Genomic DNA, 18,411 nt, shown 5'->3' with positions numbered 1-18,411 from the left:
CCCAGTAAGAAGAACATAGCTACAAATAAATCATCACTTTCAATTTTGATCACAGATCATGGTTATCATTGTTGTATCTTTAAAATACTCTTTATCAATTAACAGTTAAGACAAACATTGGGCCATTCTTTGATAAAGTATTGTTCCTTAACTAGTACTTATGAAACCAAAACCTCAGACAGTCATTTTAGAACACAATGTTGAGCTAGAAAACATGACTTAATTCTTCGGGAAACAGCTGAAGAATTTGATGCTGATATCATCTCCCCTATTATGATCGCAACCTCCCCCGCCCCCCGCCTGCATTTACTTCCTTAATTCCACGTACGTTAACCACAGTGATGGAGCTGAACATGAACAATATTGCCCTTGAATAAGCTGACCTCTGTCAAAGATCTGTCGTGGCTGAATATGGCATGCCCCCAGGAAAGGAAAATTCTACTCAGTTGTGAACATCCACTCTGTTCAGGATCTTTGGTACATTTGGAGTGTAAGAAAATAATGGCACAATAATACAAGTACTATCAAAGGAAAAATTTTCACCAAAAGAAAGAAAAGTTAACCAGCCATGATATGTAACAACTTTCTAGAAAACCAAAGTAGACAGCTCTTTGTTCTCTACAAGTCCATTTCCATGATCAGAAGTTTGACATTTAAAAAAATAGTTTAATAAAAATACACCAGTTCTACAAGCAGCCTTCGTGGTCATTTCTTAAATTCAACTCACCATAATCAAATCAAAATAATGCCATGTCCTCTTGTTAAAAAAGAAGTCCTTTTTGTCACAAGAAAAGCAACTTTACATTTTATATAATACAGTACATCTCCCTATGAGTATACAGACTACGTATATAAAGGTCATCAGTATTTCTGAATGCAAAGTAAATATATTAGTGGAGTGCTCGAGTGAAGGTGTTAAACTTCCTCCTCACTATAAACCTGTCACTCCCGACTGTGCAGTTTGCGAAATAACATGATGATAAATTCTATTTTTTAAATAACCAGTGTATGTCCTTTTTAAAATTTCTTAAAACCATTACAGAAATTGTCTTCGTATCTATTCATTCTATAGATGTCCAAACCAATAGGGCAAGTATTCGAACACCGACTATGGAAGATGGCTTTTTTTGATTATCTAGACCCATAAGATTTGCAGTAAAACAGCAATACTGCAGTGTCACCTACAGGTTAGCCTATGTTGCTTTAAATGATATGTTTCTCCTGAATTGATCAGAGGTGTTACAGTACAAAGCCACAGCACACACAGGCAGAATGGACCTTAATACGCGTGTAGGCAGTGCAGTTACAAAGAGATGTACATTTCTTTTATTCCAGTACCTTCGTATAATAAAGTTAACTAAAAATAATAAAATATCAAAAAAAAAAAAAGCCAGCTGGCACTGCCAACCAATTCCTGTAGTAGTCTCAGAAATCCTAATCCTGTAGAATTTCCTCTTGTCGTAAGCACCACCGTCTTCGGGAGTATTTCAGTGTATTGTTATCTACGCCAAGCAAGCCTGGTGATGCAGCTACCTGAGTTCTCTTGGTTGTGGGCAAACGTGATCTTTATTCATAATTTTCCAGCTTTCATGTAGGTGGGGATAGAGCCGCGCTGAGTCAACCCTTCAAACCTTTTATAGGTATAATTGAGAAAAACCCAGTCTTTGGATTTGTAGTCCGGTTCTGTGGTGTTTGGCACTAGAAAGATAGGAAAATTAACCAAGAGCAAAGGAAATTCATTAGTGAACATGCCAGCGTCTTTAGAGACTCTGAACAGTGTTAGCTGAGTCGTAGATTATCTTACCTGGTTGTAAAATATCAGATTCGGGGAAGTCGTCAAAATTTGAAGTATCATCAATGCTTTTGATTTCTATAGGGATTGCTGCTGGTCTTTCCCTATAAAAAAAGGATTGAGTAGTAGCATGGTAAAGTTTCCTGAACTCTTAATTTAACAAAAATAATTCTACTTGTAAATTCTACTTGCTGTTCTATAGATATTAGAAGAACCAAGGAAATTTATTGTGGACTTGAAGACTGTTACGTGGATGTCACAGTTGAATATAATATTTTATCAAAACATGACCATTTCCTTGGAATTTTTACTTCTTTGTACCCAGACTTTCTCATGCTGTTTTGTTTAAAGTGGAAAAATAAGAGCTAATGAAAGGGAAAGTAGAACAGAAGAGATTTTGTTCAAACAGTTTTATAATTACATAGTGTATGCTGGATATTGTGGGCACTGGATCCTAGCGAAGTAATTCAGCTAGAGGATCCGTAAATTAAAAGTCATCTGTGGGGGGTGTCTGGCTGGCTCAGGCGGTACAGCATGCGACTCTTAGTCTCGGGGTCAAGAGTTTGAGCCCCACACTGGGTGCAGAGATTACTTTAAAATATAAAGATACTTGAAAAACAAAAAGCCCTTTGGGAAATTAAGGGGCGCAAAGGGACTACACATTTGTGATGAAATCTAAATCCAAAACCTTCTGTCATATAAATTTTAAGGGAATCAAGGACATTAGGTTAAAAAAAATCAGTCACGAAAATACCTTATTCATGCTAAAAATGTTTAAAAATAGAAATAGTTAAAAGAAGCTATCCATTTTTATTGCTTCTATTTTTTCAATACTTCGCTGGATGTATTGGGTGACAAGTGAACAAAGTCTGTTATCTAAAAGCCTGAAGTATTTTTCCCAGAATCATTCCAACTTACATAATCACACTTATTGTGATAATTTAATAAATTTATATTGCTTAGTCACAAGAACCATAGACTCTGGTGTCCTAAATCTAATCTCTTGTCACTAACTAGCAGCATGACCTTAGGCAGGCTAGTCCCCGCTCTGTGACCATTTCCTCACTATCAAAGCAAGAGACTGTGCTAGTGGTCTCTACGCGTCCTTCCAACTGTAAAAAGCGGGGAATCGTCGTTCCGCTCAATGAGATGAGGTATGTACAGTACGATGCAGCATAGCAGTTGAGAACCAGGACACCCAGGGGTCCAATTCTAGTTAGAAATTCTAGCTAGATTATTTACTAGCTGTGGCATTGTAGGCAGATTACTTCTCCATCCTTTAGTTTCCTCGTTCGTAAAATAGACATAATAGTACCTATTTCATAAGGTTTATTATGAGGATAAGATAAAAAATGCACATAAAGTCCTTAGAACAGTGCTGGACATATAATAAGTGGTCCAAAACAGTGAGGTGTCATTACAACAGGTCGAGTGCCTGGCACACAGCGGGAGCTCTGGTGACGGTCTGCGTGGAGGAAGTGACGCCTAAGCTGTCGTGAAGGATGAACAGGAGCTGGCCAGGTGGGGCAGGAGTGGGGACAGGAAGGAGCGGAGGCAGAGAGCATGTCAGGAGAGTGAAGAGCAAATGGCAAAGCCCTGAGGTAGGAGGAGTGGGAACCACCACACATGACACCACTGGGACAGATGAGGGAAGAGCCACACCCCACGGTCTCGAAAGCAGTTAAGCGGCTTTCATTTTATTCTAAGTGCAAAGGGAAGGAAGAAAACAGCATGATCGGTTGTATGTTTCGGAACTGTCACAGAACTACTGAAGGTACTTTGAATAAAGGCCAATGCTTACAATTAACAACTATAAGCAAATTCTTAAAAGTTACTTGCATCATTTCACTTTTCCCACACTGTTTATAAAAGGGAATGTATCTTCTTATGACTTCATAAAGAGGATGGTATCTTAGAGAGAGGAACAGTATACAGTATAGAAAAGGACAAAAATGAGGGGTTATAGTGTGACATAGAAATACATCTCTGTTGTGCTAACATCAGCCTGCATCCTGTAACTGTGAATATAAAAATTGAAACAGGTGCACAGTATGTGGTTTTCCCCTTAAAGTGGGCATTAGCTAAAATGAGTCATTTAGCTACAGCCACTAGAGTCTCACTCATATAATCCAGAAAACACTGATTTAATAACATTGTAACAGTGTTACTTCTTGTATTTAGCAGATTGCTAAACCTAGTTAAAACAAAACAAAACAAAACAAAAAAACCCAACGTTTTTATTTAGATCTCTCCCATTCGAAGCCTATGAGCATACCTGATATGCCCCCAGTCTACACCTTCAAAAAAAGGATGACCTTTTATTTCTTCTACTCCACTATTTCCAATTCTGTTTTCAGAATCAATACAAAATCTAGAAAATGGAAACAAATGATCATATGCAAATTACATCTAAAGTACTCCATTCGCATTTTTTTTTAACATTTCATTTTTTTCTCTGTTTACCGAAGTCAGCTCTGTTTCTTGTGGGCAATGTGGGAGAGAACAGAAACCCTCTGTAATTGCATTGTACAGAGAACCGCTGTAAACAGTTTGTAAACAGTTTGTAACCACTGTAAACAGTTTGAAGCCATTTCCTTTTAGTCTTTTATTACAATTTTTAAAATACGTGTTACTATAGCAGTTACTATTTTAGGGCAGTTTTTTTTCATTTAATATACTGAGAAAACTTCCCAAAGTCATTAAATATTTTTCTATAACGTCATGTTCTAAAATTTACATGTGGAAATATTACAGTTTATTTAGCCATTCCACTCTTGTTGAACACTTAGATGGTTTTCAGTTTTTCATTACTAGAAACATATCATGATACACATATTCTCCCTACCTCTTTACACACATCTAATTATCTGTGTAAGCAAAATTCCTAGAATTGCTGGGTCAAAGGTCATATACAGTTTAAAGATTTTTGATAATATGCTGCCAATTAGCTATTGTCACAGGTTGTCCCAATTTATATTCCTTGCAGCCATTCACAACAATACCAGACTTCATCTTAGTGGAGAAACAGAATGGAATCCTTTGCTTAGAAACAATTTCATATATAGACTTGTGATATGAACTGCTACTAGCAATTTATTTTCCCTTTTCTCTTTAATGAAATAGGGTCATTGCGTACCAACAGGAGTGACCTTTGAAATGATACATCTTCCTTCTTCTTAACTCTTAATTTTTTTGCCGCATGCTTCCTTTTAATTGTTTGGTTTTTAAAAAGCACATTTTCTTTATTGACCTCTTTGACTGTATTAATCAGGGGTGGTCCTTCTCCTCCCACAAGAGTAAAATGGGCAATTCGATCTTTTTAGGTACCTGTGAAGTTTTAAAATACCATAAACTCCTCTAAGGGTTTCACCACTAACCTAAGAATTAAGTCCTTGGCTTTCTCGGATATAGGTACCTCTGGAGGAAATACCAAAGTTTCTTTCCAGTTCATCACTTTTCTATACGTTTCTTGAGGAGTTTCAGAGCAGAAAGGTGGATATCCTGCATATGAGAGAAAACGCAAGTTTGATCAGCTTTAATAATCAAATACGCTCTACTTACTGTGTATGTGCCACAAGAAACGGAACAGCCCAAAGGGCTCTATTCAACAACGAAAAATGTCACCATTCGTCGATTTATAATAAAACTGCTAAGAAAGGCAATAAAATAAAGGATTCAAAGCATTGCCCCCTTTATCCGAAATGCCATGCAGCTACAATTTTGACACATGGGAGTTCTGGTTAAATACCCTCTTTCTGAATCCCTACAGAGCTCGCTCGTATTTATCATTGTTGACATTGGGGGATGTCAAAGAGTTCAGTCATTTTAGCCCATGATATCTGTAATATGTTCCATCAGTGGCATTCACAGAAATTTATATAGTAGGTACATAAACAAATGATAAAACATACCTATTAGCATTTCATACATAATCACTCCCAAAGACCACCAGTCACACAATTTGTTGTAACCGGTCTGCATGAATACTTCTGGAGCAATGTAATCTGGTGTCCCAACTGTGGAATATGCCTGCAAAGGAAGAGCTTATCAAACCAGCATTCTTAAATATTTCTTGAAAGATCTGAGTATGGCTCACTACTGGAAAAAGCAATATATACAGCAGTTAATTTTTCATTTAATACTTGTTTTGTGTGTTTATCATGTAGAAAGCTTAGTGATAGGTACCGAGTCAGATAATATGTTATTTAAGATATGATTTCTGACCACCCCCCCCAGAAGCTCAACTAAATTATTTATATATTCAGCCCTAAATCCTGTGAAAATTAACAAAAGGACAGCTGACTAAAGTGGACTCAGGATGCTAGGAAGGGGAGCTATACTACTGTACTACTCGCTGTCAATTACAGGAGGGACTGTCAATTACAGACCCATCAGAGGAATCATCAACAGGAAAAGAATCACCAGTTATGGGCCCCAACAGGGAAAGATGTACACTGCATCTCCTATAAGAAATCAACTACGCCTGCGACTCAGCCAACGAGAGACCTTCACCAGCCTGAACTCTTGCTTTTCTCCAATGGACTTTCGTTCAAAACAGCCCCTTCCAAATCCTCCTTCTTCTCTTAAGATACTATTTATCTTCTTTGTTTGTTAGAGTTACTAGTGGTTTTGTCATAGCTTGCCTGTCCCGAATTGCAATTCTCTGGTATTCCCAAATAAACCTTTTCTTTTTTTTTTTTTTGGTAAAATAACTTTTTTTTTTTAAAGATTTTATTTATTTATTCGACAGAGATAGAGACAGCCAGCGAGAGAGGGAACACAAGCAGGGGGAGTGGGAGAGGAAGAAGCAGGCTCATAGCGGAGGAGCCTGATGTGGGGCTCGATCCCATAACGCTGGGATCACGCCCTGAGCCGAAGGCAGACGCTTAACCGCTGTGCCACTCAGGCGCCCCTGGTAAAATAACTTTTATTTTTAAGGTTAACAATCCATTTCAAAAAGAAAAAAGAGGTTGAACCCAGTGGGCCTGAGTTCCCCACTCACTACTAATGTGTTCTCGGGCAACTGATTCAGCCCGTCTGAGCCTCAGCTTCTGCTTACAGAAAACCACAGTAATAATACAGCCCTAACACAGTTGATATGAGGATGAAACAAGAAAAGGAATGTGCCTTGTAAATTACAACCTACTATATACATATATATAAAAGCATCGGGTATTTTCATTATAAACCTAATTCCAGGGCACTGTTTATCCATTAGAAAGCAATAGTTTTTCATTCTTAATTCATATAAAATCTTACAAAAATGATTTAAGGTAGTGGTTGTCAATGAAGGGCAGTAATTGAAAATGTGTGTCAGCAGATGTCATCATTTCAAGGACCTGAGGGGGTTGCGGACTGGTGTTTAGTTGGGGCGGGGGGAATACAGGGTCTAAAGGATTTCCTACCCAAATACTAGGAGTATTCTCTACTTCTCCCTTGGTCAATAAACATTGATAGAAGTCATGATAATGGCCACAAAAATAGTAAAAAACGACAGGAGTGACCACCTGTGAATACTCAGTAAGTCGAATTCCCACCATATTTTTAAGCAGTATTCATTTTTCCCCTTAAAAGTAGGAAATACTGCAATTCTTCTCTCAGTGGTATAATCTGATCTGAAAGTAGCACAGTTAAAAGTAGAAGGAAGTTTTCATCATTAATTCATAGCTCCATCGTTTTAAAACTCCTTTTTTTTTTTTTTAACGTTTAAAAACACTGAAATGTTTTACAAGCACAGGAAGCTTGCAGTTAATTACCTGGGCCATTGACAGAATGAGTTCGACCATGCAAAGGTCACATTATTTGGTTAGAGAGGGTATCAGACCATTATCTTTCAGTCTATTTACCTCACCCAATACTCAGAGGAAGGCTGAATTAGTTTCCCTTTCATGACTCAGTTGAATTTAACAAATATTTGTAGAGTGTATGTGCCGAGCTGTACAAGAGATCAGGAAAACCGAGCCAAAAGGCACATTCCTAACCCTGAGAATGTTCATGGACCTAGTTAATAGGATAAAGGGAAGAGGAAAAGGGGCAAACAATTCTTATATTCACTAAGTAATAAAGGAGAAATATATAGTGTGAGGTAAAAGTAGTTCACTCCACTCCTATTAAAAGAGTAATTAAGTTTATCTGTGGTAAAGTCGGCTTTCTAATTTTATTTTATCTGTTTTATCTGCTAACATGCCAAACTTCCTATTTACTTTGTCTAAAAAGAAGTTCTTAGAAACACACAACCACCTTACTTACGCTGATTGGCATTTGCTGTTTCAGAACAAGAATGAAAATGGAACACACAAGACATTCACTACAATCGCACTCAGTGAGTTTTATATTAAGTGCTAATTACTAGTACACAGATTACTTAATTATAGGTATGAGCCATAAAATTCTCTAAAGTTAAATCATAAAGTAAAAATTAGCATTCACTTGCCAGGCAAAGAAATGTTACAGAGAAACTAAGAGAACTAGGTGATCCCAGAAGCAGCTCTATCATTGCTACAAAGTAAGTACTAATCATTGTGAAGACAGGCAACGATCAAGCAAAACCCTGGTGAAATTTTATGAACCAGGGCAAACTTTCTTAAAGACATGGCTAACTTACCAGCTGTCTCCTGTTCTTCTTCCATGTTTCTGCTTTCCTCTTTGAGTTCATGTTCTGAAATGCTAATTTCAACGAGAAAACTGTAATCGTGAGGGGAAAAAACTCCACCAAAAAACAAATTCACAAATAGGCGTGTAAAATACGTTGGTTTAAGGAGTGAGGTGAGGAGGAGAACTTTGAGTGCTCAACAATACTGAATTAAACCAGCTACACTATGTTACCCAGGGGGGAAAAAAATCAAACTTACAGAAGTCACTGGGCGGGTTGTGTGTAAGGTTTCTGTAGAATTCAGTCCTATGAGCTTTCTTTAATCCCGTGCATAAACCAAAATCAGATAACTTTACATGACCCTAAAAAAAATCCAGTAAAATCAAGAGACTGTATTAACTTTGAAACAAAAGCCTTTGTATATATTCTTCTTTTTAAATGCAATCATTATAATAAGTGTTAGCATTATAAGAATTCCTACAGGTGATAATGTAAAATTATAAATATCTGATGATGACGATTTTCAAACGTAGAAAATGGAAGAAGATAAAGACAGCCACACTCAATGATGCCATTTCACTCCTGAGTCTTCTGCCATCGCTTCATTCTATGACATCGTGTAGTTGAGCAATAATATAAATGGTAGCTGCCCATTCAATCACAAAGTCAGCTCTATTACTCCATAAAATAATCAGCAACCCAATAATACATCAGCTTACTCACATACCTTGGCGTCCAATAAAAGGTTGTCTGGTTTAATATCCCGATGGATGAAACCCAGCTGGTGGATTGCATCTATTGCTAGAACAGTCTCTGAAATGTAGAACTGTGTCTCCTCTTCTGTCAAGGTATCTTTTTTCATTAGCAATGTCATCATGTCACCTACAGAAGGGAAAATAAGTATCATGCATTAGAAACACCTCAAGCTTCCTCTGTATCTGTGCAACCTATGCCTGATGTTTGCATTGTACGACCCACTCAGTATGCCTCCAACTGTCGCTAGAGCCAAGTAAAAAAAGCATCATTCCATTAGCAAAAGTTTCATGACATTTAATGATTTTTAAGGTAGAAAGCAGGTGAATCAAATCAGAGCAGAGGTGATAATGAAGTAATATCCACCACTCAACATCCGGAATAAGTTGCTGAGGAAACTATGCTGAACTGAGAAATGAATCCGAGGAAGCACACCTGGAAATGAGATATGTTCTTTCAAATTCAAGTTTCAAAAATGTTCAGGGCTCTTCAGTCCATCAAAATTAGAACATTTTTCCACTAAAAGACAGTCTTTTATTTTCAAGGAATTTTTTTTCTTTAAAAAGGGGCAAAGGATAAACAATGGGGAACTTACAACTCAGAAATGACAACTGTTAATATTTTTTATACCTCAGGTCTTTAAAAACAAACATGTAGAAGTGTTCTTTGTCCTCCACCCCATTTTACTCCCCTTTCCCTTTTGGCTGAGTAACCACTATCGTGGATTTAGTTTGGTGGATATCCTTCTCGTTTATTTTTAAAATATGTTTTCATATATCTTAACCTATGAAATTATAGTCGTTCATATTTTTAAAAAAATAACATAAATGGTATCAACTGTACATATAATTCCACAGCTTGCTTTACTCCTCTACCGTTTCTGAGATCTTCTTATTGAAATGGATAGAGCTCCTGACTTTTAACTGCTGTAAAATATTTCAGCGCATAATTTTGCTACATTTTATTTATCCATTCTACTGAGGCACATTTATCTTGCTTGCAGCTTTTCACTATCACAACCATGCTTCAGTGGTCTCGCAGGTCTCTCGTGCGTGTGCCCAGGAGAATCTTTAGGGAACACACTAGTTGTGAAATTCCTGGGTTGTAGACACATGTACTCTCAACTTCACTGGTATCTATGAATTGCTCACCCTACGAGTTACAGATTAATTTAGATACAAGAGAGGCCAGTTCCTCCCACAGCCTCATCAGACTCTTCATGTTCTTACTAATCAGACACGTGTGAAATGGTAGCTCATTCTTGTATTAATTTGCATTTCCCTGAATATGAGCAGAGTTGAACATTTTCCTATGTATTTATAAGCTAGCCAGAGTCTCTCTTCTATATATTGTCTATCATTTACCTATTGGGTTGTTTGTCTTTCTCTTTAGTGACTTATGGTTCTTAACTCCAGACCTGCAACAATCTAACTAATTATACCCTGTAAACCCAGACTGGTAGTATTTAAAATGTGCCAAATTTATCATTCCTTCAAAATAATCTGATTTGTGGTAAAAATTAGCATTATTATGGGAGGAACTATTGGAAAAACCATGACTGCTAGGAAGAGAACAGTAACCCTAACCAACAGGATAATAATTACATATAAAGATGTGCTGTGTCAGTCTGTCGTTGCTATTATGTTTGTTTTTACCTCCAGGGAGAAATTCCATGATCAGATAAAGGTTCCTCTTATCTTGAAAACTGTAAAACATCTTCACCACCCAGGCACCATCTGCTTCTACCAAAATATCTCTTTCTGCTCGGATATGGGCCACCTAGATGAATGTATTTTGAAAAAATAATTGCAACACATTACACATTTTTCAAGTTTACCTCTTACAATATCCATCCAGTTCCTTAACAGTCATGAAGGAAAGGGGGAGTTTCAGAAAAGATTTGAAATATATACGCATGTTCGTATCCTCATTATATATGGAGAACCTCAGGAAATAGTGTATTTTAGCGTTTATCTTTAGGCCTGGAAAGGTGGGATCTACAAGTACGTTGCAGAAAGCCGAGGCCTCTGAGGTAGAAAAATGATTAGCCCAAAAACTTTCCAACCACAATCCTTATTTGCCAAGGATTCTGGCTTTGTTATATAAATTTCAGGCCCTGGCCTGACTTTTTTTTTTTTTTTTTTTTTAAGGTTTACTTATTTATTTGAGAGAGAGAGCGAGCAAGAGGAGGAACAGACGGGGAAGGAGAAGAAGGGGGAAAGAATTTCAAGCAGATTCTGCATCAAGTGTGGGGCCTGATGCGGGGTCAGAACTCACGACCCCGAGATCATGACTCTGAGATCAAGACCTGAGCCAAAACCAAGAGTCAGACACTTAACTGACTGAGCCACCCAGGCGCCCCTGGCCTGACTTCTGAAAGCTAAAAGTGGTAAGCATTGCCTTAACAGGTTGGTATGACCAAGTCGGGGTCCTTAGCAAACTGTGTTTAGCTGCTATTAGTCAAAAAAAGGGCCTTAATGTGATTTTTAAACATTTGGGTTTTTTTTAACAAGTAGAAACATTTATAATAACTCTGTATTATCTTGTCAATTATAATAACTTTATATGATTTTGTTAAATATAAAACCTCTATAATATCTATTAACATGATCTACAGCAAATTAGTGTAACTTTGGGGGTTTTGGTGCTGACTTATCAGACACACAATTACTAGGGATACTTTTATATGAACACTTTATAGACTGGAAAATATTATAAACTGAGTAATTTGTCTGGTTGGTGTAATCAATTTTCAGATGTTTTGCATTAATATATTTATATATTTTTTCCTTCAAAGATTAACAATAATATTTGATTTTATCCTTTTGCTGTTCTCATTGTGCATTATTATGAACTCTGGCCCAAAGCACATGAGAACCCAGATTTCCTAAGCCTTTTCGTGGTAATGAAATATGATCTGCTTAAAATGTCATATTTGGGATTACTGTATTTATTACCTGGTACAATAAATGCTCTGAGATCAAAGCACAGGAAAAACAGCTGAAAACTAAGAACTTGTTTTCTGGCACGAAAAAAGCCTTACAATCTCTCTGGATCTGTTTCATAAAGTCAACAATGGTATCAAAATTCCTACCTAGTGGCTTTTACAAAGCATTTTAAGATTAGTAAAGGAAAAACCCTAAACCTTTGATGCTGCATCTGCTGCTGTCAGGAAAAACTATGTCATCAACCTGGCTCGATTGTTTTGAAATATCTTGAAGTCAGATTATAGGATGTTTTCAAAATGGGCCTATGTTTTCAAAGAATAGGAAGTTATTGCACATAGTAACCTGGTACCACACTATCAGGGAGATAAGTTGCTACTTTGTGGATTGGTTAGTATTAAAGTAAATGTAATAAAAACTTCACATAACGACATAATAGAATTGAGTGGGAAAAGGTTTTCTAAAATGAAATTCAATGGTAGCAAATGCAGATTCATTTATATGGGGGGGGGACAATAACAAAATACAAAACAGACTTGATGTTTGGGCTCCAGTGAGATTTTCCCTACATAAGAACAAACAGTGGTCAGAAGCTCTTCAACTTCTGGCAAAATATTCTAGAGCAGTGCTGTCCATCAGAAATATAATGCAAGCCACAGATGTAATTTAAAATTCTCTAGTAGCCACATAGAAAGTAAAAAGAAACAGGTGAAATATTTTTAATTATATATAGTTTATGTAACTCTGTGTATCCAAAATGTTATCATTTCAGTACATAATCAATATAAAAATTATTGAGGTTTTTTTTTGTATGAGGTCTTCAAAATTTGGTATATATTTGCCATTTGCATCATATCTCAGTTCAGACTAGCTCCACTCAAGTGCCTGGTAGCCACATGCGGCTAGTAAACTGAAGACTACAGCTGGAGCTAACTGCTCCTTTTGTCCCTCCTCCCAAACCCTATCCAGGACTCATCCCATATGGCCTAGTTAGATCCCATTGATCTCTTTGTCTCTGGGGCTCTACATCTTGCCCCAGACCTTTCTTCTTACCATTATCTGTAAATACAATTCAATTCCTCAACCTTCCTTGAGTTCCAAACCTCCTCCCTCTGGAATCAGTGTGTCTTCAAGAAAGTCCCGTACCATCTCACCTCTGGATGGTTCCTTCACATTGTTATCCTAACTGAAATCAGGCTGTCTGTTGCCAGTTCTGTCTTCCTGCACAGTGAGTTCTCAGGAATGACCTGCTCTCCTCTCATGCCTTTGGTGATGGGGTAGGTTTCCTGCTCATTCCCATGCTGCTTCTGAACCACTGTGACACTCTCCTCTGCAGCTCCTTCGAAGGGCACACTGTGAAACTCCATCAGCCATCATCTATCCTCACGGCTATCACTTTACAGAGCTCCTGGGCAATCCCGCTCACTCATCCATGACTTCAGCTCTTGGCTCACTGACTTCGTTTCCAGCTTTTCCACTCATGGATAGATTTCAACATCCATAAGGAAGAACCATCAAACGCCCTATCTACTGACTTCTTCCTCATCTGCAGTGATCTCTTCCGCCGCTGTACCTCAGCCACCCGTGGGAATCGTCTTGTGTTTCTCATCACCAATAACTCTACCCCCTCTAAAATCTCCATTTTGAGGAACTCTATTTCCACCTTTTATCCTTCCAGATCTCTTATTCTTATACTCCAATCTCTCTTCCGTGGATTCTACAACTTTTTCTCTATTACTCTCCTCACAACCTCATTTCTTTTTCTACCCAGCCTAGATTCCATCACTATGATCACTCTTTTTGCAAATACTCTGAACTCTCTTGTCCCCTTCCTCCATTGCATTTGCCTGGCAAAACACCAACCCTAATTAGACTCAAATTTCTGTCTATACTCTATCTACCCCAGAGCAACTAAGTATTACTACAGAAAGGTCACCCAACTATGCCAACTGGTTTTCACTGTCCATTCAGGATTACAAATCTCAATGGGCATTCAACTATATTTCCCTAGCAAGTCTGCTTTCCCACCCTTTAGGTCAATAGTTGTGACTATTTCACAAATTCTCTCTCCTTACACCTTCGGCAAGCTATCTGTCCCTCCTCTACTCTGAGATGATGACCTCACTTATTTGCACTCAGGCAGGAACTTAGCACCTGACGCTGCCAGATCAACCACCTTGCATTTGTTCCCATTTTCTCTGCCTCTCCTTCCTATTTTAATGGACATGTGCCCACTCCTATCAAAGATCAACTCTTCTGTCTTCCAGTGTATTCCTATAGTTACCTGCCCCCTCTTCAATTTTTCTTTCTAATGGATTCTTCTAATCAGCATCAAAACATTTCCTGTCTTTAAAAAAACAAGAAAAGAAAAAAATCTTTTACCCTAAGTCTCACTTTACAAATCTGTTCTTTGTTCTGCCTCACATGAAAGATTTATCTGCACTCACATTCCCCACTTTTTGCTTCCCATTTTCTTTCTTATCATTTCAGTTAGGCTTCTGTCCTGCAATCCACTGGAAATGTCCTTGCCATGTTATTAAAAATCTCCATATTGAGACATCCACTGGCTTGTCTTCCTCTTGTACTCTCTTAGCAGCATTCCACATACTTGACCACTTGCCTCTTCCTTTAAACACTTTCTTCTCTTGGCTTCCATGACACCATGTTCTTCCAGTTTCCCCCAACCCCTCGTGGTCCCCTTTGCTGGTTTCTCTTTTGCCTCTTGTTCCCTAGAGCTTAGACCCAGGTCCTCTTTCCTTCTCTATGTTTTCTAGGCAATTTCATCTTGTCTCCAATATATGTTCAATATATTGATGGCTTCCAAATTATATTTCTAGTGAAACTTCTCTCCGGATTCCAGCCAACTGTGAACTTATTATCTCTTCCTGGATATCTAACAGGCAGCTCAAACTTAATGTGCCACAAAGAGAACTCTTCATTCCCACTATTTCCAAATCTGTTCTTTCTTCAGTCTTTTCTAAATCAGTAAACAATACCATCATGTATCCCATTCCTAAATGAAACTCTAGGTATTATCCTGATTCTGCCATTTTCCCCTCATCATCCTCCCCCATCCTCTCATCCCTCAATGTACAGGACATCACAGAAAATCCTGCTGGCTCTGCCACTAAAACATATACTTAATCTGTCTGACTTGTCTTTAGCTTCTGTGCTATAAGCCACAATCACATCCTTGCTGAACTGGTACACCAGTCTCTCAAGTGGCTTCTCTGCTTCACCTCTTGTTTCTCCCATCAGTAAGCAAAGGGATAGATTCATCTTTGTAAAACATCAATCAGACATACCATTCCCCTGTTCAAACAAGAGTGTCCTCTCTGCATTCAGAAGAAAACCCAAACACTCTACCTTGGCCTTCAGAGCTGTATGGGGTCTGATCCATGTCTACCTCTCCTACCATTTTTCTTGCACTGAATTCTAGCCACAATGGCTTCTTTCTCTTTGAGTGGGCCAAGATTATTCTTGCCTCAGGGCCTCTGCATTTGCTGCCTGGATATTTATTCTACCTGATCTTTATCTGTCATTCTTTCTCACTACTCAGTCTTTCATCAAATATTTTCTCTTCAGTGAAACTTTCCCTGATCTAATTCTTCCTCCTAAACCCAGATCACCTGCATCAGTTTATTCTTTTGTAAAAACTTTCTTTGCAGTCTTTCTCAATCATGACTATTTGAAATAGCTATCTGCCTATTTCCCCACTACAAAAAAAAAAAAAAAAAATAAGGATCAGGTATGTCCTGTCAATCCGTCTATGTTAACCTAGAACACCACAGGCCCATTTGGCACATCATAGGCCCCCAGTAAATACTTGTTCAACGCATGAAATAGAAATAAAGTGAAAGAATGCAGTGAAAATTCAAGGGGGGGCATATTTAAATAAAAACCAGTATTTTACTGCTGTAATAACTAAGTAAGCTTTAGGTGGGACTTTCCACAGCTGCTGCTAAGGTGCTGGGTCCTTCCAAGAAAGCTAAGACCACGTTGGGTGAGACCCTCACTTCCTCTCGTGACAGCATGGCACCGATACCACACTTGCCGGCACCATGGCCTCTGTCTCAGGCTCCCCTGCATCTACTCAGCCAGATGGTGAGGTGAGGGTCCCAGGGGAATAAGATGGTTGGGCTTGTCTGCAAAGGCCCCTGGGCAATGTCAGTAGCCAGAGCCTCATCTACAAGGAAGGGGCTGGTGGAGCTGCCCTGCAGCTCTGCTGCCCTAGCAGGACGTCTGGCTCCCTCCACCAGGACTGCCTCGCTGAGGAGAACAAGGTGGAAGCAAAGAAAGGAGAGTAGGAGGGGTCCGATGAGGACCCGCGCTTTGGTCTTTTTGCCTATACCTCTTCTGTAACCTGTTCAGTCAAAAGCTGAGCTCTTAAGTAAGCTTTAGGCAGGGACTAAGAGACCGAAGTAGAGCATTAGATAGAGAGAGGTGCCATCCTCCCTCTACACCCCGTTGTTGAGTCCTCCCCAGCATAAGTGATCAATTTAGGGTTCTACAGAGCCTCTACCCAGACTAGAATCAGAGGGGAACACATAAGTAATACTATTGATGTTTTCGGATTTATGGCCCACCCTTCAGCTGCGTTAAGTCACAGGAAACATAGAGAGTCCGGGAGTATGAAACTGGGGGAGGAAAATATGTAAAATCAGCGAATTCTCAGGAGACTGGTCTTGCTTATGCGTGATAGGGATTAAGGAAGCTGAGAACTGTCCCTTATTTTCACTGAAGTCAGAAAAGAAGGTATTTTGTAATGGACTAAATGTTTGTGTATCCCCCACCCCAAATTCCTATGGTGATGCCCTACCCCCAGGGTGAATGAATTTGGAGCTGGGGCCTGGAAGGAAACAATTAAGGTTAAGTGAGGTCATAGAGGGAGAGGGGGGTTAGCGTCCTTGTAAGAAGAGGCGCCAGAGAGCTTGCGTTCTCTCTCTGTGCACACACCAAGGAGAGGCTATGTGGGGACTTGGTGGGAAGGCAGCCACGGGCAAGCCAGGAAGAGCGCCTCACCAGAATCAAACCGTGCCAGCACCCTGATCTTGGGCTTCCAGCCTCCAGAACTGAGAAAATAAATTTCTGTTGTTTAAGCTGCCCAGTGGATGGTATTTTGCTATGGCAGCCTGAACAGGCTAATATATTTTCTGATTATTAATTCGGAAGAAATTTTAACTATTGAGAATTGAGAAACAGTAAAACAGGCTATCAAAAAATTAATAGACCATATACAGTAAGACGTGTAGACTTCTTTTTACAAATTCCAATATTAACATTTACTCTAACTCCTAGTCAGTGGTGTTCTGTTGGTTATATGTGTTAAAGAACACATACCTGCTCTTTTGCAAGCATATCAGCTTTTCTCAATATCTTCATTGCATAGATATGGCCTGTATCTTTCTTCTGGACCAGCCGCACCTAGAATGTAAAAATTGACCATACTATCAACCTTATACAGTCACTACTATTGACTTAGGAGCAAAAGGTAAGCTCTTTTAAAGAGATCAGTGTTGCAATTTGCCATTGCTTATATTTTAGGAATTCTTAAAATTAAACTCTTTTGATACATTAAACTATTTTAATACATATTAACCTATTGGAATACATATTTTAAACTATCTTAAGCTATATATTTTCAACAGCAGTGTCTTTAAAAAAGAAGTAACCTCTCCAAACGCTCCTCTTCCTATAACTTTCAGAGACTCAAAATCATCCAAGCCAAGTCTGGTCCTCTTGAGCCGTAAGAACTCTGTTTCCTTTCGGGCATGTTGTGATCGGCGTAACTTTTTCTATTGAAAAAAGACAATTTAAAAGAATGATTCTAAATTTAGATTGCTATAAAGGAAGCCTGTAGCATTAAAAGATAAGGAATATAAAATGGGGGTGAAGTATCTAAGTATTACATACTAGTGTTAGAACTTATTTACCAAAGTTGAGTATTTGTTAAGCCTGGGAAGAATAAAACAATCTAAAGAAAACATACTTTATTTTTTATTTTCACCAATTGATAAATCTTTATTCTTAAGGCGGACTCCATTAAATATTTCATCTTAATGAAGTCATCATATATCTCATGTATATGCTAACTTGATTCATAAATACAAGTCAAGCTTTAGGAAATGCTGATAGTATTCCGATCATGAATTTTACAGTCAGGCAATCTACTCTGCTTCCATCCCCTAATTTCCAGGTTGTTCTGTCACAACTACTGAGTCTTAGGACACCAAAATAACACCACAGCAGTGTTTCCATGGAGATTTACTTATGATAGAACTTTTTCTTAGATAAATTTTAATAGATTGCTTTGAGATTTGGCACACAAC

General features: G+C 38.4%; 1 protein-coding gene across 1 annotated transcript in view; it reads right to left on the bottom strand.

The window, feature by feature from the left end:
• Window positions 1-552: 552 nt before the first annotated feature.
• Window positions 553-18,411, bottom strand: part of STK38L (serine/threonine kinase 38 like) — an 80,962-nt gene continuing 63,103 nt past the window's right edge. Inside the window, exons 4-14 of the mRNA XM_040642272.1 lie at window positions 17,755-17,877; window positions 17,423-17,506; window positions 10,793-10,916; window positions 9,112-9,266; window positions 8,644-8,746; window positions 8,397-8,458; window positions 5,704-5,821; window positions 5,170-5,293; window positions 4,068-4,163; window positions 1,805-1,896; window positions 553-1,698 (exon numbers count right to left, since the gene is read on the bottom strand). Coding sequence (XP_040498206.1) covers window positions 1,571-1,698; window positions 1,805-1,896; window positions 4,068-4,163; window positions 5,170-5,293; window positions 5,704-5,821; window positions 8,397-8,458; window positions 8,644-8,746; window positions 9,112-9,266; window positions 10,793-10,916; window positions 17,423-17,506; window positions 17,755-17,877 — 1,209 coding nt within the window. The 3' untranslated portion in view covers window positions 553-1,570. The remainder of the gene's footprint in view (window positions 1,699-1,804; window positions 1,897-4,067; window positions 4,164-5,169; window positions 5,294-5,703; window positions 5,822-8,396; window positions 8,459-8,643; window positions 8,747-9,111; window positions 9,267-10,792; window positions 10,917-17,422; window positions 17,507-17,754; window positions 17,878-18,411) is intronic.

This window comes from Ursus maritimus, unplaced genomic scaffold (genome assembly GCF_017311325.1).
Source record: "Ursus maritimus isolate PB19 unplaced genomic scaffold, ASM1731132v1 scaffold_26, whole genome shotgun sequence".
Lineage (NCBI taxonomy): Eukaryota > Metazoa > Chordata > Mammalia > Carnivora > Ursidae > Ursus > Ursus maritimus.
Note: the sequence above shows the minus strand (reverse complement) of the source record. Positions and strands in the feature narration are given on the sequence as shown.